Source organism: Trachinotus anak, unplaced genomic scaffold, assembly GCF_046630095.1.
Source record: "Trachinotus anak isolate AG129_WGS33_773 ecotype Australia unplaced genomic scaffold, CSIRO_AGI_Tana_v1 ptg000026l, whole genome shotgun sequence".
Classification (NCBI taxonomy): Eukaryota; Metazoa; Chordata; class Actinopteri; order Carangiformes; family Carangidae; genus Trachinotus; species Trachinotus anak.
In genome coordinates, this window is record NW_027273877.1 from 14630001 (window position 1) to 14652018 (window position 22018).

Genomic DNA, 22018 nt, shown 5'->3' on the forward strand with positions numbered 1-22018 from the left:
CAGGGACTCTGGTCCTGCAGCAGCTCCGTGCCGAGGAGCCGGCAGCTCTCTGCGCGTCACACTCCACAGCTGCATTCCTCTCATCTCACACACAATGGCTGCCACTGTTGGCCCGGGTCAGTGTGAGTGCTGAGCTCTGTTAGCACGCTGGTGTCCGACAGACGGCCTTGGAGCTGGAGCAGCTGGATAAAGGAGTCCTTCATGTTGGAGGGGCTGAGCTGGTCTGGATCACTGAGCTCTTTTCACAGTGAAAGTATTGATCAGCTGAATGATGATAGATGACTGATAAGATGATCAGTCATCTCATTCAGTCATATCTAAAGAGAGACCTGCTCACTGTGCAGATTTGGTCTGTAACTGTCAGTGACACGGGGACGGAGAGTGACCGGATCAGGTCTAGGTCTGACCCTCCGGAGCTGTGGTTCTGTGTTTGGCCGGTTCTCCTGCAGATTGTTGGTTCTCCTCCAGCTGAGGACGGTGTCCTCATGTCCGAGACCATGAAATCTTCTCCTCCACAGGAGCTGAGACGTCATGTGATGCTTCATCTCCAACAGTAGCTCTTTGTCACCGTGTACACACACACACACACACACAGAGATCCTCTGCTCTCACAGGGTAGATTTGGTTTTGTGTGTGTGTGTGTGTGTGTGTGTGTGAGATCATTGAAAGTGTGTAGCAGGAAGCAGCTCTGAGGACTTTGACAGGCGCAGATGTGTGTTTGAGATTAGAATGGAGGCTGAGGGTGGGTGTGGTCTGACCCCTGAGGTATAATAATAGTAATAACTAATCTCAGTGTCAGATTGTCTCGAGCTTGTTAGTCATTAATGCTCAAAGTGTATTTTTTAACATAATCACCTTAACTACACCCAGGTGATGACGGTGTAGACGGGTGGCTGCAGCAGACGAGACCTGAGCACAGGTGAGCACTGAGGCAGGTGGTTTGTTTTAGATTGTGTTCAGTGTCCACTCCAGAGACGCCTCCGTGAGAGGAGTGTGTGTCTGTGGAGGGACAGCAGCCGTGAGACGTGACCGTACTGTTGTCACGTGACCGTACTGTTGTCATGTGGCTGTGTTTAGTGTGCAGTAGATAATGACTCCAGGTGTCTGAACTTGACTGGACGAACTCAGTCTTCAGAAACTGATGATGATGGTGCAGAGCGCTGTCTAACACGTCACTCCAACGTCCCCCATCGTTCACCTGGACTGAGATCAGGTCACAGCATGTGACCTGGTGATTAACCTGTCTGTGTGTTTACACCTGCGAGTACGGTTGTATGACGTGACGTCACCAGTAGAGACCAGTTACTGACAGGCTGTGTCTGTGTCTTCTCCACAGTTAAGATCATCCTCTTCTACATCATCTTCTACGGCTGCCTGGCCGGGATCTTCATCGGCACCATCCAGGCCATGCTCCTCACCCTGAGCAACTACAAGCCCACCTGGCAGGACAGAGTTGCACCTCCTGGTAAGAAGCCCCGCCTACTTCCTGTCTGTCAGAGTCTGAAGGTGGTCGCTCAGACAGAGTGTTTGTTCAGGTGAGCTGGGACCTCGCTGCCTCCCACCATGTTGACAGGACAGGGCTGATGTCATCAGTCTGTGGCTGAAGACCTGAACGTGTCATCACGTCTGACGATGAGATGATGTCACTCAGTTTCTGTCTGGACAAAACATAAGACCATTTATTTTGTTCTCCGTTCTCCTGTCAGTGTGACGACACCACACTGACGTCATTAGGCTGATCCAGCACATTAGAAATGTCATCACCTGGTCAGGGGCTGATGACGGTACCTGCTCAGTCAGCTGATGAAGTTGTTTTGGAAATAAAGCCTTCCTGGTCCCAGAGCAGCCTCCCCTGTGTCTACAACACAGCTCGGTTACCATGGTGAGGGGGCTGGCAGGAGTTCACAGGTCACACTGAGCATGTGTGGAGCTGCGATCAGCTGCTGTCTCTCTCACAGGGTTCAGGTGCATCATGGGTCAGTGTCTGTGACCTGCTCTCGGGTCAGCTGATTCCAGTCAGCCAATTACACAGCAGCAGACATTTGAACAAACACTCGTCAGCGTTCTTCCCCCGAGTCACCTGAGATCTGTCAGTGTCAGGTCTGGACCACATTCAGCCTGTTCAGCAGAGCAGGACCAGGAGAAACTGGATCTGTGAGCTCAGACCTGACACTGATACTCCTCGTCCCCTCTCAGGCTGCACACCTCCACAAAAATGTGCATTTCCCACACAGCCGCTGCTCCTGAATGCATCACAGAAGCTGGACTCAAAGGCTTCCTGAGCTTTCTGTCCCTGACTTCTTACACGTGTGTGTGTGTGTGTGTGTGTGTGTGTGTGTGTGTGTGTGTGTGTGTGTGTGTGTGTGTGTGTGTGTGTGTGTGTGTGTGTGTAGGCCTCACACACACCCCGCGCTCAGACAAGGCTGAGGTGTCGTTCAGCCTCAACGACGTGGAGACCTACCTGCCCTACGCCAAGGCCCTGAAGGACTTCCTGGCCAAGTACGATGAAGAGCACCAGAGGGACCAGATGAAGTACGAGGACTGTGGAGGTGGGTTTTACTCACTGGTCTTGTTTAAGGGGGGGGGCTTTCAGACACTCTCACTAACCCCCTCCCTCCCTGCTCCAGACGAGCCTGCAGAGTACAAGAACCGGGGCGACCTGGAGAGCGACGTGGGCATCAGGAAGGCCTGCCGCTTCCACCGGAGCCTGCTGGGGCCCTGCTCCGGCATCGAGGACCGTGACTTCGGTTTCAGGGAGGGGAAGCCCTGCCTGATCGTGAAGCTGAACCGGATCGTCAACTTCCGTCCAAGGGTGAGTTTGGATAAAGTTTGAAACATCAGGCTGCTGTAGACCATCTCTCTCTCAGGGCCACACCTGAGCAACCTGCAGGCTGGAGGTCACTGACCTGTGCTGACCCTCAGGTGGAAAAGTCTCCGCTGTGTGGACTCACGTCTGCCGAGCAGCTAACATCTGTCTGCAGCTGTCGGGTCAACAGCGCTCTCAGTAACCATGGTGATAGGTTCACCGACAGTCTGTAGCTCTGATGACACAGTGCGATGATTTTACTTTTGCAGCTTTATCAGCAGACGTGTTACTGTGACTTTAGTTTCACTCAACACTGGATGTGATGGTCATGCTGATGTTATCACTGTCCACCTGTGTTACCATGTTTTGTTTACTGAACCTGACACAGTCACATGACCAGTCTCAGTCCTGAATCCAGTCCTGGTTCTAACGTGTCCTCTGTGTTCAGCCTCCGACCTCCAACGAGAGCATCCCTGAAGAGGCCCAGCCCAAGGTGCAGCCCAATGTGATCCCTCTCTACTGCACCAACAAGGTACGCCCTGTGTGTGTGTGTGTGTGTGTGTGTGTGTGTGTGTGTGTGTGTGTGTGTGTGTGTGTGTGTGTGTGTGTGTTCTGTCTTTAACACATGTGTTTCTCCATCCTTCAGAGAGAGGAGGATGCTGGGAAGATTGGGGAGATTAAGTACTACGGTATCGGTGGCGGCTTCCCCCTGCAGTACTACCCGTACTACGGCAAGCTGCTGCACCCTCAGTACCTGCAGCCGCTGGTGGCGCTGCAGTTCACCAACCTGACGCTCAACACCGAGCTGCGCATCGAGTGCAAAGTGTTCGGAGACAACATCGACTACAGCGACAAGGACCGCTACCAGGGACGCTTTGACATCAAGATCCAGGTCAACAGTTTATGACTGTGATCAGCGCCGCAGCACTTTGTCTGACCGCCCCCTCCCCCGCCCCGCCCCGCCCAAACTAAACACCCATCTAATGTAGGAGACGCTCAGTGAGGGTGGTAGGTCATAGCGGTTAAGTCAATCACAATAGTCTTGAATGAATACTGAGGACCGACGTGTAATCTGCTTTCATCACTCACCCAGCCCCCCCCCCCCCCCCCCAACCCCCCCCACCCCCGCGCGTTAGGTCGTCATTTAGAGGACGAGTAGAACTAGGAAAATATTTATTCTGCTGTAACAGACTTTTCCACGAGCCATGGGACACGTGTCCATCACCTGTAAGTGTCTTCATCTGCGCCGCGTAGCGCGCCATGTTCGTCCCCGCTGCCGTGTGGCTTCACTAGATGTTTTTGGAGTGTGCAGTAGTCTCAGAACCAGAACCTGAACCCGGTCCTTCCAAACCACGTCCCTCTCATCGTTTCTGTGAGCAAGCTTTAGCAGTAGTAGACATGTGTGTGACATGAACACACACTCCACTTCCTCCATGATAGTTGGTGTGAGGAGAGGCTGCACTCCAGGACCTTCTGTCCTCTTAGTTTTCCAGCTGATCGAGGGACTCTCTCTCTCTCTCTCTCTCTCTCTCTCTCTCTCTTTAGTGCTTTGTTGAATCACTTCCTGTGTGACGGGTTTTATTATCGCTTCTTGCCTTTTACCTTTGATTAAGCCTTGAATGTAGAGTTGTGCGTGCGGCCTGCTGAGGGCAGTGGTGCTAACCAGGTCTCTGTTGTGTTGCTGGCTCCGTCACGTCGTGCTGGAGCTCCTGAATGTTTGAGCCATTAAACATGGTGGAAGAATTTTATATTTATGCAGTTGTACATTTTGTTTCTTTGCAGAATATTTTCATGTATAAATGCAAAACCAAAGTGTCTTCATCAGAAGCAATGCAGTACTCGTCTGTAGCATCATCGGTGTGTCATCGCGCAGCCTTTCACTGTTTGTCTTTTAGCCATGATGAATGCTGCTGGTGCAGAGTGAACAGGTAACAGAGGAGGAGGAGCCAACAGGTGAATGATGTTGATGTTCCACAGGATCTGTTCATCCACCTCTGTCATTCAGTCAGATAGAAACAAATAAAATCTTAATGGACCTTCGTCTCCTCTCTTCTCTCTGTCTGTGTGTGTGTGTGTGTGTTCTATAAGGACTTAATTCAATTCAATTCAATTCAATTTTATTTGTATAGCGCCAAATCATAATATACATTATCTCAAGGCACTTTACAGGGTAAGGTCAAGACCTTACTTTGTTACAGAGAAAAGGTTAACTTAAGAAAATAATGTAACTGTATTTACACTTGGCTTTTTAAAAAAAATAACTTTATTTAAAACATGGAGGTTAAATCCTCCTTTAACCACAAACACAAAACAAACAGGGCTGAAATGTTAAAATGACAGAGTCGAGCCATTCAAATAATAATGCGTGAGTTAAACTATAGAGCTGAGTAAAGACCAGAATAAACTGTTTTCAGACAGAAGATTATCGAGTTTATAGTCTCGCTGACTCCTGACGGGATCAGAGAGAATCAGTCTGTATGGATGGACGTAGAGCTCAGACGATCAGACCAGATTTACATCAGAGCCACAAACATTCAGCAGCTGCTCTGCTCCGTCTACATCTGTGAGGCTCTGCTGTGCTCACTGTGTCACTGTGCTGCTGTTGCTGCAGCAAGGAATTATGGGAGGGCATTTTCTCCTCGCCTCTCCTAAAGGAAGGTCCAGTGTTTCCTAAAGGAGATAAGATAGGAAACATTGCAGCTTCTGTCCTCAGAAAAAACACTTCAAGTCCCACCAGAGCTGTGACAGACAGGGGTCAAAGGTCACTTTAGTAACCATGGTTGTAATGGCAAAAATGTAGCTCTTATTTTAAACATTTCTAGTCATAAAGTCATTTATTCACAGAACTAAATAGATTCACATCTGGAGCAGAAAACTGCTGAGAAGAGAGGGAGGATGCACTGTTACCATGGTAACTCGCAGTCAGAACATGTGACCTCTGCTGCAGTGTGTGACCCTCCTCCTGTCAGCACATCATCACAGAACAAAGTCAGTGTGTCTGGGCAGCTCAGTGACCTCATGACCTCTGCACCGGCCTCCTCAGGATGCTGTTTGTTTCCTATGAGGTGTGGATAGAAACACGATGAACACATCACACCTGTTCCTGTTTATGATCCCTGTTAAAGTGAGATGAGCCTCATCCACAGGTGAAGAGGAGGAGGACCGCCATCTTCCTCATGATGTCATCTGCTCCTCTACACAGGAAGTGAAGTTAGTCTCAACAACAAGCGACAAAAGGAAAGAACAAAAGTGAGAAAAGCATAAAGTCTGATTCTGTCTGTGTGTGTCTGTGACTGTGTTGTTGACCTCAGACCAGCTGTTGTGTTGCTATGGTCATAAAGAGAAAAGGTCAGTATCATGTGTATACACACACACACACAGTGGGGGGTGTAGAGCACTAACCAGCCAGGCAAAATTCACATACACACACACAGGGAGGAGGATGAGTCTGATGTCTGCAGGGTCACGTTCACACCTCATTATCTGATGGGCTGGGGACGGGGAGGAGCCTGACCCCTATCTATCACACACCAGGTCATCCTCACTGATTACACCTTATCATGTGACACATACAGGAGGAGGGGTGGGGGCTTTGTTCCTGTCTCACTTTCATGTCATGATGAACATGTGGGAACACACCAACGCACACACACTGAACCTCCATTGTTATTTCTCACAGCTGAGGATGCTGCTGTGAGAGATGTTAAAACGTCTGCATGGAAACACTCATCCATCCACAGATCACCTGTCAGTGTCTATACCCTAACCCTGTGAAACACTCTTCTTCTTCTCCAGTGTTTTTCTTACACATACAACATGGTCTATACATGATCCCAGCAGACTTTAAACCATTTTCTCTGTTCTTCACAGGACACACCTGGACCTAGTCCACCAATCAGACTGAGATCCACAGGTGATCCCTCTGAAGTGGACCTCGGCACTGACCCTGGTAAGGATCTGGATCTGGATCTGGACCCTTGTTGAAATTCTGGCTCATGGATGAGAAGGTGAAATAAATACACACATATCCAATTGAATTGTTTTTTAACTGAGTCCACTTTGACAGGTTTAACTTAAACTTGATTTGATACACTCAAAATGATACATTAACCCTTGTGTGTCCTCTTAACATTTTTGTCCTTTTAATTTTTGATCATGCATTATAGGCCACTGGAATAAATGACATTCAAACTAAATATAATATATTATGTGTGTGTGCCTGTATGCTGGTGTATGTGACTGCATGTCCACATGAGCAGGTGGTTCTTTATTTTCACGATGATCCCTCAGGTATATAGAAAAGTATGCGTAGATTCATGTAAACAAACAGTGTATGTGCAGTGCTTTCACCGGTTTTGACGCAGCTATGTTTGTCCTCTGACAACATCCGTATCATGTTTGTCCCAGATGCCTTAACAAGGAGGACGTTGCGCATGCTCAGAAGCCTACAACCAGAGTGGCGCGAAAGGGGTGGTTACCATGGAATCAAGAAAGTGATTTGAAAGTGTGAAAATCTCAATAATTATCAGAGTAAGTGTGTTTTTCTAATGGAGTCTGTGAAGTTGACAAGTCAGTTTGTGATCAGATAGTGACTTTGACGGTGTTAGCTAACATTACTGCAGAAATATGGGCAATGTTTTAGCACTGGGGAGCTAACGTTAGCTAGCTGGGGAGCTAGCTAATACATAATGCTAACTACTGGGAATACGGCGGAGCTAAACCGTTGAATTAGGGTTTAGCTCCGTTATTTAAATGAGTGGGAACCCTGCAGCCAAGAGTCTTAGAAATCATCTGAAATGACAAATACTCCCGGGGATGAAAGGCGTGGAGAGTGACGGGCTCAGGGACACCCAGGGAGCCTGTGGGGAGGTCGGGATGTGTTTAACTGGCGGGCACTAGCTGTCTGTGGTGGGGTAAGCCAGACTTCAAAAACGTGTCTTGTGTTAGCGGTTGTGTAGAACAACAGTCCTCACGCTGCTCGGCACCAGTAGTGTTTCAGCTTCACGGAGCAGCTAGCGGCCACTGTGAAACAGGTGGAGTGGGGGCTGTCAGGTAGGGGCGGGCGGAGCGATACTACGGCCTCCATACTTCCATACACAGGAGTTACTCATTTGGTATCGAGTCTTTTTTTATCGATACCAATGTTATATATAGAAACGGGGGTTTTTGGTTCTTTTTAGCGTTGAAACAGCTCGTACACAAACAAGTGAGAGACAGAGACTGGCTGAAAGGAAACTTAGCGTGGTGTGGTGCTACTTTTCATCTGTGGACAAAACTACAGCAAGATGCACTTTCTGTGATAAGTACATGCCGCATAGAAGTAATTTATTTTATTCATATTTATGTGATAATTATTTTAATAATCATTTTATTTTTATTATTATTTAATCATAGTATTTCTGTAAATTACAGTAATTTACATTTAGCACTCATTTTAATTTAATTTACTTGTAATAAATTCATTATTAATGGCCAGCATGTGTCATGTGTACAGTATAGGTATTGGTATCAGTATCGTTAAAATTGTAACAGAAAGTAAAATTAAAAACGTGGTATCGCCCATCCCTACTGTCAGGTGGACAGAGGTGGTTGAGCGGTTCTCTCTGAATGCAGCAGTATGTTATGAACCACATCTTGTGATAAAATTCATTCTACAGTCCCTCGAGCAAAGCAGAGTTCTTGAATTTTGTGTAGATATAGTTGAATGTAGAGACACGTTTTTGAGCCTATTGTTAGTTCACAGCTCATGACACGTCTTGTATTATAGAAAAAAAAAAACCACATGGACACGTTAACAAGGTTAAACACTTGTTTTAATCAGTGGGGGTCTTTAAACCAGTAACATTAGTCTGTTTCATTTGAGAAGTAACTAGTAGAAGTAGCTGTTAGTCTCATTATTCTAACTGAAATGCTGATTGCTGTTTATTTTCACTCACATGTAGCATGTTGTTTAGAATAAGATTTCACGGCTGTAACAACATCACAAAATGAGGTTAAGGTCAGAAAATACACAGGTTAGCTAGTTTCATGAGAAGTACGGAGTTGAGATCATGGATTTCTTAATACGGTTGATGTATTTCTCTTTATATTTCGGTGAATCAGTGATCAGCCCTGTAGCAATTTGTGCAATATTTCTGATATACTATTCCCTCACATACTTTATTTTAGAAGAACAATGTCTCTCTCTATTTATGAATACAAATTGCACTTGTGTATGATTTATTTATCTCAATTTTTAAACAGCCAGGGCTGTCCCTTGTGCCTGTTCTACACATGAAAGTAGAACAGTTTGAATAAATCTGCACAGTTGGGTTGGCAGAATCAGAAAATACATCAGAACACCTAAATATTGTAAATAATCATTAAAACTTCAATGCTGTTTTCCAGCCTGCAAATAAATACTCAAGTGGCAGTGGACCTGTGCCAAACCCTGAGTTTGACATGTATCGACTTAAAGTGTGCTTGTTCTATACATTTTCTAGTTCTGTTTTCAAACCACAAGTCTTGTACACGTTTTTATATCATGCCTTTGTCTAGAAGAACATTTCTGAGCTTGAGCTCTAGATTTATTTGCGGCTCTTTATTAGGGGTAAGTACAATCTCCACTTTTAGCGTTTAATGACTATAAGTATTTAACATTATAATGATCATCGTCAGTGTTTTCTGTGTTGTATTTTATGGCTGCAGAGAGGACCTCGCCAGTCCACAGCAAGCACCTTATTGACAGTTAATGAGTCTTCAAACAGAAATGATGGCAACACCTGCTCCAAGCTCCAGTTTCCTGACTCTTCCACCTGTCTTCAATCAAGTCTGCACCCAAAGACTCAGACACCCGTCTTGTTGAGGGTGATTAGCGGAAAGCAGTGGAGTAGTTCAGTGTAGCAAATGATAGGCAGAAGCAAGCACAATTCAAACTTCACTCAATCTTCCTCAGGTGCACGGTCCAAACCAACAGCTTCATACATGTGTTGAAGAAGCCAGGACTCTGGAATATAGTTTCACAGATGACTTTTAATTAAGAGAGTATGAAGGCCACAGGTAGAAACCTATGTGTTTCATGAGCATTTGTTTGTGTTTTGGTGTTTGGTATTTATTGACGAACTGCAGATCTTTTTCAACACCGTCTTGTATTTGTCTGGTGACTCGTCAGTGTTGTAGATTCTCTGATTGCTCAAGTGGAGGCATCTGTGTGTTTAGGCTGCGAGTCAACAGAGGAGAAACAAACACTGACCATGGCTTAATGTTGAAACATGTCTGTTTCTTTCATACTGATACTCTATCAACTATAAACATGACCTGCAGAACTATCATGCTAGTTTCTTCCCTGTATAGTTAAGTGAAGATCGGATTATTTTTGTGTGGACCCCATACACAGCCACTGCATCAGTCTAACTTTAGCTTTGTTTCCGTTTCCTGCCTGCAGAGGGGATCATGACAGTCCACAGTCAACACCTTGATGGACAACGTGAGTCTTAAAATGTCCAGTTTCTTGAACATCATGATCCTGTGAGACCATCCCATATTGGGCGCCCCCCTTCAGTCAAGTCTGGACTGATCAACCAGGGCAAGTGGCAAATGTTTTCATGAAATGTATTAATTCCACCATTGATTCATTGATCTTTCACATGTTGTTTTTTCAAGATCTCAACACTGCTTCACCAGTGTAAAAGACAGGGTATTGGATCAGTTCACTTTGTTCTTCACAGAGAATGTGTAAATGTAGAAACAGTTTGTTAAAGTTTACCAATGATGGTGAGTCAGTTAAAATGTCTCTTACTCAATTACTCACTTTGTACTTTTACCTAAGAACATTTTCTCTCAGTAGTTTTACTTCTCCTGCAGTAAAATGTCTTTTCAGTAACAGCAGTGAGGTCGTAGACCTGCTGACGTCACTGTAGTGTCTCACCTCCCGTGACTGTAGCGTTCACTGCTGCTCTGTCTGAACCCAGTTAACTCTGCTGTTTCCTTCATCACAGTCACTAACTACCTGCTGCACATTTAAACTGACTCTAGATCTGCTGCAGCTCTCAGTCTCTGCTCTGCTCACTGATCCAGCTACTGTTTACATCATATTCAGATCTGATGGATACGTTAGCTGAATGAAGAGTGTGATTTATTTTTTAAAACATTAACATTAGCAGGTGAACAGGTGTTCCTAATAAAGTAACAAAATAAAATAAAAATAACAGTAATGATGATGATGATAATAATAATGACAGTGATGAGCAGCACTGGGGCTCCTCATGAGACTGTTTTGGCTCTGGTCCTGTTCACCCTGTATAGGGCCAACTTTAAATACTATTTTTACTATATTAATATTTTTTATCTTTTATCAGTTAGTGAAGGCAATTAAGTAAATATACTTTAGTTCTGAACACTGGAGGGCAGCAGAGCTGCATCACACATATGAAATGACTGAAACAGAACAGACAAATGAAGACGGGCTCACATGTTGTACTGTGTTCATGTATGTTGTATGTGCTGTGAGGTTTAGTTCAGTTCATCTGGTCAATGCTTCAGACTCATCATGTAACTGTTTCATGTTCATCAGTTCATCAGTCACTGAGGAATGTGACTCATTCAAAGTCCAGAACTTTATCTACAGTGTTGAGAAACTGAAGAGGAATTTAAACAGAAGCCTCACGACGTCACATGACCACACTGACGACACAGAAACGTCATATGACATCACATGACACAGCCTCCAGTGAGAAAAGGTAAATCATACACTCCTGTGCAAGTGAGTGGTAAGCTGGGGGGGACATCTCTTGGAGTGTGTTGCTGTTGGTAGCAATCTGAACATGTTGATCACATGACTGAAAAATGATGTCACATCTGACATCACAGCTTGTGCCTGTTTACCTGTGCTGTTTCCACCTGGTCAGCTGTTTGAGGGCTCTGCCTCACCTGTGGGGGTGACCTGAGCTGACCCAGAATGCGTCATAGGAGGAGGATAAGCAGCAGGAGGAGGAGGAGGAGGATGAAGATGGTCCTGTGGGATGGTCCCGACATGAGTTAAATTGATGAGTCAGGTGAGTGCTGCCTCTCAGTAGGTAGTTAACACCTCAGCAGCACTGGGAATTGGTAACGATGTCCCAGTTTGATCTGCTGAGATCCAGTTAATCCACAGTCATCAGTGTTACTGGTTCACAGACTCTACTCACAGTAATTAACCCCCACGCCCCCCACCCCCATGTGGGTCCCTAGAGACTGCAGTTTTCATTTAACCCAAAATACCAGAGCCATGTCGTCTGATCCACATCAGCAGAGTGACTGAGTGAGCAATGCATCCTGGGAGATATTACAAACAACAAGCTGCATCCAGAGCAGCTTAGCAATTATAAATGCTCTTGGGTCCAGTGATTATCTATGGATGACCTGCAGAGTCCTGAAGTGTGTGTGTGGGTGTGTGTGTGTGGGTGTGTGTGTGTGTGTGTGGGGGGGGGGGGGGGGGCTGACACTGAGGCTGACACTGAGAGGCTGCAGGATTCATCATGAGTAAGGTGAGTGAGTGACATTCATCTCTTCTCTGTACGTTACACTGAATCCTCCTGTTTGAATGTCAGTATCACCTGAACACGCACTGTGACACACACTAACAACACACACTCTCTGTAAAGATATTCCCAGACCAGGCTGTATCAACCAACCAGTGTTGATCAGAGTGAACTGTGATCCATCACTTGTTCTCTGTCACCAGGAGGCATCAACAGATTACAGCTAATCTCATTTACAGCAGCTAATCTGATTACACACACACACACACTTGTCATACGTCCACTGTAGCCCTGTACCCTCACTTTAACCATAACTATAATTATACTAACGTTGTTATTATTGGTGGTAGATTATTGAACATGTATGATGAGTGTATTGAACCATGAGGTCACAGTTAAATCTCAGAGGATCTGCTCTTTATTTCACAGCTCTGCAGTTTTCCTATCACATTATTATAATTTCCAGTGAGTCTGAAACATTTCAGTTGAACTGATCAGCTGTCAAGTCACTGAATGAGTCTCTAGTCTTTAACAGGTTCAACATGTGAAGACTGAGGTTTGCCATCAGATAAATTCTGAATAAGAATCTGAAGTAATTAAAATCAATAAAGTTTTCATAATTAACTTTAATTAATTAAAACCTTCAGGTTCTCTGAGCTGAACTTTAAGTCTACACTGAACTACCCCCCCCCCCCCCCGGTGATGTAGTCTCTACTCTGTGTTGGCTCTGATCAGCTGCTCTCACTGTGAACCTTCCTGGTCCTCCCTGAGGTCCTGATTCCAGAGTCCAGCAGGCTGGGGCAGGGGAGGCAGAGCTGGGATTATCTGCTGGAGGATTGTCTTGGTCCGCCCTGAGAGCTGCAGGTGGAGTCTGATGTCTCACTTTAGCTAAGAGGATTTACTCAGACTGGAAGGAATATAAATAAAGAGGTAACTCCGAGTCCAGTTAGTCCTGTTGGTGCTGGATATATTTATCAGAGCTGGATCTGAGGATGTAGTAAAACTAGATCTAACTGTTTGACTATGTTTTAAAACCTGATCACCAGATCAATACATCCATTTAGTTAACCTCTTTATTCTGGGGTCCTCTTTTACAGCTTGTGTCCAGAGCATTGAGTCCTCTGTTGCCATGGCAACATTAATACCCAGAAGAAAAGCTAAGATTCAGGATCAGGTTCACCACTTCCCATCAGGCTTTATTGAACATGAACTGTTCATGTGACCACCTCATCACCTGACTGATTATGTCAATCATTGAAGTGTTTGTGACCTGTAACGTCTGCCATGTTCCAGTGAACTGACAACAAGATGAAACACACAAACAGCTCTCCTGTTGTTGCTCCTGTTCTCATCAGTGCACATAAAAGGCATAAACACAAAATGTCCACAGTGTTGAACTCAGTGTTAGTCTGTCCACCTGACAGATGTGACCTATCCAGACGATTACTGCACAGGTGTGACCAGGGCTGCTCGCAGGAAAGGATCCTTTTATTTTGAAAAATGTTCTGGACTATGGGCATCACATGACTTGAGCTCCAGATGTGCAGCGGCTGGATCAGAAAACGGGTCAGTATCTTCTGTGACCACCATGTGACTCCTGTAGTGTGACTCGTCTACTGTGCAGAGGTATCAGGTTGTTGATTGTCGGCTGGCTCCTCCTCAGAAGCTCTGTGAAGACGGCAGGAAGTGGATCACACTGTTGAACAGATCCACATCATCCCAGACCTGCTCACTGGGTGACAGGACAGAACAGCTGGGATGTTACATCAGGCCGGCAGATGACTGGCACGGCAGTAGATCTCCTCTCAACTGTGAGTGTATGTGTGTGTGTCTTTTGTGTTTATAGAAAAGTAGAAATGAAGGGGTTGTATTTCTGTCCAGTGTGTTTTGTATCTACACCTGACAATAATTAGTGTTGTGTTGTCCTGGTCCTGCAGGTCCAGACACAGCCTCAGACACTAATACATCTACAAGGTGAGAACCATGATTTCGACATGATGCACAACGTCCTGTTTCTTCTGCTGCTGCTGCTGATTCTTGGCTGCTTTAGTTTACCCCCCCACCCCCCTCCTCCTCCTCCTCCTCTCCCTCCCCGCCTCCTCTGCTGGGAGGTGGAGCAATGTGGATGAACAGAAGGAGCTTCACCACAGCAGAGGATGGTTTTGTCCACAGAAAAGCGAGAGTGTTGTTCTGCGCAGTGACTCGTGTTAGAGGACAGACTTTAACTCCATCACAGCAGGACCTGTAGACCTGGACCAGGACACCTGGAGTCCTTGGTCTCCTGTTTGATGGGAAGGAGGAGGAGCAGACACTGCAGCTCACGCAGACCTCATCGTCACTCACATTCAGGTAAACTAGAGTTACTCACAGTGATTGTTGTTGAAGTGACGGTGTGACTCTGAGCTTCAGGAGGCCAAAATCTAATTTTAGCTGATGTAATCTGGGGGAGGAGGATTTGAGTTAACGGTGCTGAAGAAGAGACATGCTGAGCTAATGAGACTAAAGTCAGGGAGAGATGTTCAGATGAAATGTTTCAGACTCACTGGAAATTATAATAATGTGATAGGAAAACTGCAGAGCTGTAAAATAAAGAGCAGATCCTCTGAGATTTAACTGTGACCTCATGGTTCAATACACTCATCATACATGTTCAATAATAACAACGTTAGTATAATTATAGTTATGGTTAAGGTGAGGGTACAGGGCTACTCTGTGTGTGTGTGTGTTAGGCACTCAGTTGTTAAGGTTAGGGTAAGGGGCTAGGGAATACATTATGTCAGTGAGTGTCCTCACAAAGATAGAAGTGCAAGTGTGTGTGTGTGTTTTCAGACACTTAGCTCAGGTTCCTCCATCTCTCTGATGATCTCTGAAATGTTTCTAGACCTGCACTGGAGTCCACCTGTGGTAAATCAGCTGGTTGGACACACACCTGTGTATATCAGGTGTCACAGCTGAGGATGCAGATCAAAGCAGAAACCATGAGGAGGAAGGAGCTGCTGCAGAGCTCAGAGACAGGACGGTGTCGAGGCTCAGTCAAGGTTCAAGCTCAGTGGTTTCCATCATTCTGACAAGAAGAAGCCTGGACCTGGACTAACTGAGACACCAGGACTGAAATGTTTGGTGTCAGGTCTGGAGGGAACCAGACGTGATGTTTAGAACTGGTCGTCCTCCACACATCATCAGCTGTGAGACCTGATATAGACAGGTGTGTGTCCAATCAGCTGAGTACCACAGGTGGACTCCAGTCCAGGTGTAGAAACGTCTCAGATGATCCAGAGGAAGCTAAGCTAAGAGTCTGAATACTCCTGTCAGTGTGATGTTTCAGTTTTTACATTTATTAAAATTCAGTTTTCACCTGTCAATGTGATGTTCTGAGTTTAGACTGATGAGGGAAACATGGTTTTATTTTAGTATAAAACCATGAACACGGTGAGGGGGTTTGCCTACACACTGTGGAGACTCTGTCTGTGAAAGATGTGACTGAAAGGATGAGTAAGTCTCACCCTGCAGGCCTCAAGTCTCTTTTCCTTTTAGCCTAAACTGTTCAGTAGTTAACACAATAATTAACATTTAAAACATTTAGGTTTTAGTCTCTGGTTAATTCAGGGAGCTGGACTCTATCTGGGACCTGCTGTTAGGGTTACCTAAAGACTGAGGCTTGGACATTCACATTAAATATTATCATCACTAATGTCAGCAGATCCAGCTGTTAGATCAGCTGTTAGCTTAGCTGGTTGGTTCAGCTGTTAGTTCAGTTGTTAGTGGTTAGCTCCAGCTGTTAGATCAGCTGTTAGCTCAGCAGCTAGTGGTTAGCTCCAGCTGTTAGATCAGCTGTTAGCTCAGCAGCTAGTGGTTAGCTCCAGCTGTTAGATCAGCTGTTAGCTCAGCAGCTAGTGGTTAGCTCCAGCTGTTAGATCAGCTGTTAGCTCAGCAGCTAGTGGTTAGTTCCAGCTGGTAGATCAGCTGTTAGCTCTGCAGTAAGATCAGCTGTTAGATCAGCAGTTAGTTCAGCTGATAGTGGTTAGCTCCAGCTGTTAAATCAGCTGTTAGTTCAGTTGTTAGATCAGCTGATAGTGATTAGCTCCAGCTGTGTTTCTAACCTAACCCTAACCCATCTGTATCACAGATTCAGTGTGCTCACATCAGGTCACGTGACATCAGATCATGTGACAGTTGAAACCTTTAAATCCTGATTGAAGGTCTCATAGCTGCAGACCACTTTTACCTCTATGAAGATCAGGAACACTGCCTATACTGAAGGCTGGCACTGAGGGCGAGACTAGGTCCAAACCTGAACCTGACCCTGACCACTGATGAGGACACTTCATAAACACACAATCCACAGCCATGAGTCCTGCTGTGTCAGGAGTGAGTTAGTCCAGATCGATGGTCATGTCCACAGGGTTTCTGTGAGAATAAAGTTGCAGCAGGAAATAACTTTCACTCACCTGTGACAGTTTTAAAATGATCCCAAGAAAATCCCCAACAACAAAATCCCACATTTCACATCAACAGGAAATTCACAGCAACTCCTCAGGTGAACACACACACACAGTTACTGACTCATTTAGAGTCAGTGAAGAAGAGAAACACCCTCATGTCTCTGACATGTGTACAGTATACAGCTCTCTATGATGGAGCAGCAGGATACCTCCACTAGGTTAACAGGACGCCTTTAAAACACCAGGTTATACTGATGAGGTCTCAGCATCACCTGAAACCAAAGGAACAGGTGGACCTGATAAAACCTCTGAGTCCACACTGTTGTTCCTACAGAACTCAAACTCCCATCCGTCCTCTCGATCCATCTCATGGCTCCGAGTCATGGCTCGTGTGCATCATTGTGAGCTCCTCTAACTGTGCTCCATGTCTCCAGGCCGATGGACACCCAGGATCAGACCTATTTAGTGGGGACAGGACTTGTGTCCAGGTAAGTCTCACCAGTGACTCTGTGCTCACATTTCACCTGAGAAACACCAGCAGAGCATGCACACAGTGATGGGAGCTGATATTAGTCTGTTCTCATGTTTTGATCTGTTGATAATCCAATGAGGTCACTGTGATCTGTTTTCTAAGGCTGTCCCACATGAAGAGCAGCGTTGGCCCTGCAGAATCCAGGTCCTGTAGCCAGAGGACAGAGGACAACATGAGGACCAGGACCAGGTGGGTTGGAGGTTTGAACCATAGACTGTAAATAAAGATGGTCGTAGCCTCCGTGAAGTCACCCACAGGTTTCCGTCTTGGCAGTGTCTGAGTCCGTCTACTTCCCACTAATCCAAATATGGTCAAAGAGGAGGAGCGAGTGGAGCCAAGACTTTGGTGATTGGCGGTTCAATAATGATACGCTCCTGTTAGCATTGTTAGCACAGCTGGACATGTTGCTCAAAGGCTAACCCAAGGTTAATTCATGAGCTCGCTAAGTAGCTAGTTAAAGAGCTAAGCTAACAGTCCAGGTGTAGTGAGCTCAGACACTGATACCTGCTAATCAGAGCTAACATAAATAAAACAGTAGCAGCTGACTCAACTGTAGAAACAGGAGCTCAGACATCCTCACGTTCTGTTAGTTAGCTAACAACAAGTCAAATCACCTGAAGAACCGACGCCACAAACACAGAGGTCCCGTTCACTGATTGAACCATCTGACACCAGCAGACAGCTACACACCTGTTACTCAGAGGCATCACTTTAGTGCTTAATAAAATGTGAACAGGTGAGTTCTATAAAATTCAGCCGTACAGTTGTCATGAAGGAGGAAATTAGCTCTAGAGACCAGAACAGTTTCTGTACCAGGCTGTAAACATGTTTATTTCTCCATCAACCTGCTGTTCTCCACCAATCAGAGCAGAGAATTCTTTATTGTATTTTCTGTACTGTGCTGTCTCTGAGCTGAGCCTGGTTGTAGTTCACAAACTGTGGCTCTGGACAGAGGCTCTTTAATCATGTTTCATCTGATTCTATATAATGTACATCCAAAAACAAACTGCGGGAGAAGGCTCAGTAAAGGATACTCAGCAAGCCCCTCCCTCTGTGGGCGGGGTTCACAGAAGAAGAAGTCTCCAAGAGAAAGTGTTATGTATTTACTCCATCAGAACACACACCTGTAAATCCTCTTCTGTTCCTCTTGCAGTGATGGTCGGATGCCACTGGCTGCACACAACATGAACAACTGCAACAACAACGATGGGTAAGATGATCTGGATCCTGTCACACACTGATGATCTGGATCCTGTCTCACTGATGATCTGGATCCTGTCACACACTGATGATCTGGATCCTGTCACACACTGATGATCTGGATCCTGTCTCACTGATGATCTGGATCCTGTCTCACTGATGATCTGGATCCTGTCACACACTGATGATCTGGATCCTGTCACACACTGATGACCTGGATCCTGTCTCACTGATGATCTGGATCCTGTCACACACTGATGATCTGGATCCTGTCACACACTGATGACCTGGATCCTGTCACACACTGATGACCTGGATCCTGTCTCACTGATGATCTGGATCCTGTCACACACTGATGATGGACCATCAGCTCCTGTAGATTTATATATGATCAAAAGACATTGAGTCAATTCACTTCCATGAAATATCAATTTATTGTCACAAGTGTTGAACACATGTATTAACGATAGATAGATAGATAGATAGATAGATAGATATGTCACATCTATCTATCTATCTATCTATCTATCTATCTATCTATCTGTCTGTTCAGTAGCTGGCCTAAATCTGGACCACAGTGTTACTGACTTGAGTCTGTAGTGAGTCTGACTCCTTCCTCATGCAGCATGATGATGATGATGATGACGACTCAGGGCACCAGGACTGCTCCTTGTTCTAAAACCTGCAGTGTACTGTAACATGACTGTTGTGTCATAGTGCCCCCCTCAGGCTCCCTGACAGTACTGAATGGGATTAAACATTAATCCTGCTTCTGTTTATGTACATTTACAGCAAGAAAGACGACAAGAAGGATGACAAGAAAGATGACAAGAAAGATGACAAGAAAGATGACAAGAAGGCTGACAAGAAGGATGATAAAAAGGAAGAACCGTGAGTATTGCTGATGGCTGCAACTTTCCATCATATTGTTGATGTCTTGTTCATAATTTCCTCATAAGGACAGATATTAAAACTCCATGTAGCCAGTGGGATAAAGGTAAACATGTCTGTTCCATCTCTAACCCTTACCAGAGGTTGGTCTTCTCTAAACTGGATCCTGTGTAGTACAGACAGTGGTTACCAGTATGAGCACTATAATCTATGAACCTCAGTGATACCAGCAGACCATCTATGTACCTTACCTTGCTGAGCATAAAAATGCTTTACAGCAAAAACCTTCTTTTCCTCACTCAGGAAGGAGGTGTGGATCATGGACCCTGCCACAGACCTGTACTACAACTGGCTGTGCACCATATCCATCCCAGTGTTCTACAACCTGATGATGCTGGTGGCCAGGTCTGAATCCACTGCATTTTGTTTTTCCTTTTTGCCTCAGTGTTGTTTTCAGAAGTCCTCGGCATCCTCTTGTTTCCCTCTAGGGCTTGTTTCAATGAGCTACAGTACACAAACTCTACACTGTGGATGGTCCTGGACTACATCTCAGATGCCCTCTACTACATGGACACCTTTGTGAGAGCCAGGACAGGTGAGTGATGGGAACTGTGCTGAATGAGTGAAGTTTGTGATCACAGGAAACGTTGAATGTTTGATGATGCTAATCATGTTCTAATGTGTGCACAGGTTTTCTGGAGCAAGGGCTGCTCGTAAAGGATGAAAAGGTCCTGAAAGAAAAGTACATGAAGACACGTCAGTTCAAATTAGACATCATATCTATGATTCCCACTGATATTGTTTTCTTAAAAATTGGAGTGGACAACCCAGAGTGGAGGTTCAACCGTCTCTTTAAGTTAGCCCGACTCTTTGAGTTCTTCGATCGGACTGAGACTCGAACCAATTTCCCCAACATATTCCGAATTGGTAACCTTGTACTTTACATCATCATCATCATCCACTGGAACGCTTGCCTCTACTTTGCCTTCTCTAAGATCCTTGGCTTAGGCTCAGACACCTGGGTGTATCCAGACATGAAGAAGAATCCTGAGTTTGCTCGCCTGGCCCGACAGTACATCTACTGCTTTTACTGGTCCACTCTTACCCTGACCACCATTGGCGAGACCCCGCCCCCGGTCCGAGACATTGAATACTTCTTTGTGGTAGTCGACTTCCTCACAGGAGTTCTGATCTTTGCTACGATTGTGGGCAATGTTGGTGCCATGATTTCCAATATGAATGCTGCACGTGTAGAGTTCCAGGCAAAGATCGACTCTATCAAGCAGTATATGCAGTTTCGCAAGGTCACCAAAGACCTGGAGGCAAGGGTGGTGAAGTGGTTCGACTACCTGTGGACAGAGGACAAAACCTGCGATGAGAAGCAGGTGCTGAAGAACCTGCCAGACAAGTTAAAGGCTGAGATAGCCATCAACGTACACCTGGAGACCCTGAGCAAAGTGCGCATCTTTCAAGACTGTGAAGCAGGTTTGCTTGTTGAGTTGGTCCTTAAGCTTCAGCCACAGGTTTTCAGTCCTGGCGACTACATCTGTAAGAAGGGGGACATAGGCAGGGAAATGTACATCATCAAAGAAGGAAAACTGGCTGTAGTAGCAGATGATGGGGTGACCCAGTTTGTGGTTCTCAGTGATGGGGCGTACTTTGGAGAAATCAGCATCCTGGGTATCAAAGGCAGTAAGGCAGGAAACCGAAGAACAGCCAACATCCGAAGTGTGGGCTACTCTGATCTGTTTGCCCTGTCCAAAGACGACCTGATGGAGGCGCTCGTCGAGTATCCTGACGCTAAATATGCTCTGGAGGAGAAAGGAAGGGCCATCCTGATGAAAGATAACCTCATCGACGAGTCGCTGGTCGCTGCTATCGACGCCAAAGACCTGGAGGAAAAAGTCAACCAGATTGAAGCCAGTTATGAGGTCATGTCAGCCAAATTTCGAAAGCTGTCAGACCAGTATGAGTCTTCCCAGCGTAAACTCAAGCAGCGGCTCAGTAATATCTCAAACCAGGTCCGAACCCTCAGAGTAGAAGATGAGTAGAGCTGGGCTCAGTGCTGCCAGGCTTAGGCGGCACGCCATTTCCCTCTGAGGTCATCACGTGGTAGTGTAGGACTCTGTACACACTGAATGTCATCTGAGCTGCAGCTGGACAGTCTGTCTCCAACCATTACTCCCATATATAAACACAGGTATTCAAAACACAGAACAGACTGTGGTCAGATTCAAGTTTGTCCTTAAAACAGATAATCTGTGATGTTCGTTTACTTTGTTACGTGAAAAAGTCTTTGTAGGAAAACAAGATGTCAACACTGAGTAACGAAGGGTTTCATAAACAGCTGAAATGTGTTGTCTTCACACTTTAACTCATTTGAATAACTGAGTATTTTTGTAATTAACTACAATCAGGAAAATTACTGCCGGCACCACCACTTTGCCTAGATCCTCCTTAAAATGCAGTTTGACAAGAGTCTGCCTGATTCACAGAAAGGTGATTGTCCTCTTCATTTGTCCTGTTTGTAACATGGTGAGGAGTCATGTTCTTCTGCTGATGACATGTTGTTCATAATAAAAATGCTTTCACTATGTTCATCAGTCTTATTAAACACTGACACGGTTTGTATTGTGGTTTGATTTGAGGA

At 45.5% G+C, this 22018-nt stretch overlaps 2 protein-coding genes across 31 annotated transcripts in view; both read left to right on the plus strand.

Annotated features, from left to right (window-relative positions):
• Nucleotides 1-4842, plus strand: part of LOC139609876 (sodium/potassium-transporting ATPase subunit beta-233-like) — a 6174-nt gene extending 1332 nt beyond the window's left edge. The window contains exons 2-6 of the mRNA XM_071464875.1: nucleotides 1337-1465; nucleotides 2394-2549; nucleotides 2628-2812; nucleotides 3255-3338; nucleotides 3453-4842. Coding sequence (XP_071320976.1) covers nucleotides 1337-1465; nucleotides 2394-2549; nucleotides 2628-2812; nucleotides 3255-3338; nucleotides 3453-3713 — 815 coding nt within the window. The 3' untranslated portion in view covers nucleotides 3714-4842. The remainder of the gene's footprint in view (nucleotides 1-1336; nucleotides 1466-2393; nucleotides 2550-2627; nucleotides 2813-3254; nucleotides 3339-3452) is intronic.
• Nucleotides 4843-6676: 1834 nt separating this feature from the next.
• Nucleotides 6677-22018, plus strand: LOC139609878 (cyclic nucleotide-gated channel cone photoreceptor subunit alpha-like). Of its 30 annotated transcripts, none has more exons than XM_071464897.1 (14): nucleotides 7214-7336; nucleotides 10230-11523; nucleotides 11692-11838; nucleotides 13039-13869; nucleotides 13967-14120; nucleotides 14241-14277; nucleotides 14415-14652; nucleotides 17180-17233; nucleotides 17380-17466; nucleotides 18431-18487; nucleotides 19270-19368; nucleotides 19672-19773; nucleotides 19857-19963; nucleotides 20059-22018. In XM_071464897.1, the coding sequence occupies exons 8-14, from the start codon at nucleotides 17184-17186 to the stop codon at nucleotides 21417-21419; spliced, it is 1863 nt and encodes a 620-aa protein (XP_071320998.1). In that variant the 5' UTR covers nucleotides 7214-7336; nucleotides 10230-11523; nucleotides 11692-11838; nucleotides 13039-13869; nucleotides 13967-14120; nucleotides 14241-14277; nucleotides 14415-14652; nucleotides 17180-17183; the 3' UTR covers nucleotides 21420-22018. The 30 variants fall into 30 exon arrangements, with proteins under 30 accessions (XP_071320980.1, XP_071320998.1, XP_071320995.1 ...); XM_071464894.1 differs by having other exon boundaries at nucleotides 13967-14114; XM_071464898.1 differs by having other exon boundaries at nucleotides 13967-14114; nucleotides 14437-14652.

Bases quoted from the DNA above. Each gene is read 5' to 3' on its own strand.
- LOC139609878 (XM_071464879.1), top strand. From the start codon at position 17,184: ATGGACACCCAGGATCAGACCTATTTAGTGGGGACAGGACTTGTGTCC. The intron at 17,467-18,430 runs GTGGGTTGGAGG...TTCCTCTTGCAG, and splicing joins AACATGAGGACCAGGACCAG to TGATGGTCGGATGCCACTGG. The intron at 19,964-20,058 runs GTGAGTGATGGG...ATGTGTGCACAG, and splicing joins CTTTGTGAGAGCCAGGACAG to GTTTTCTGGAGCAAGGGCTG.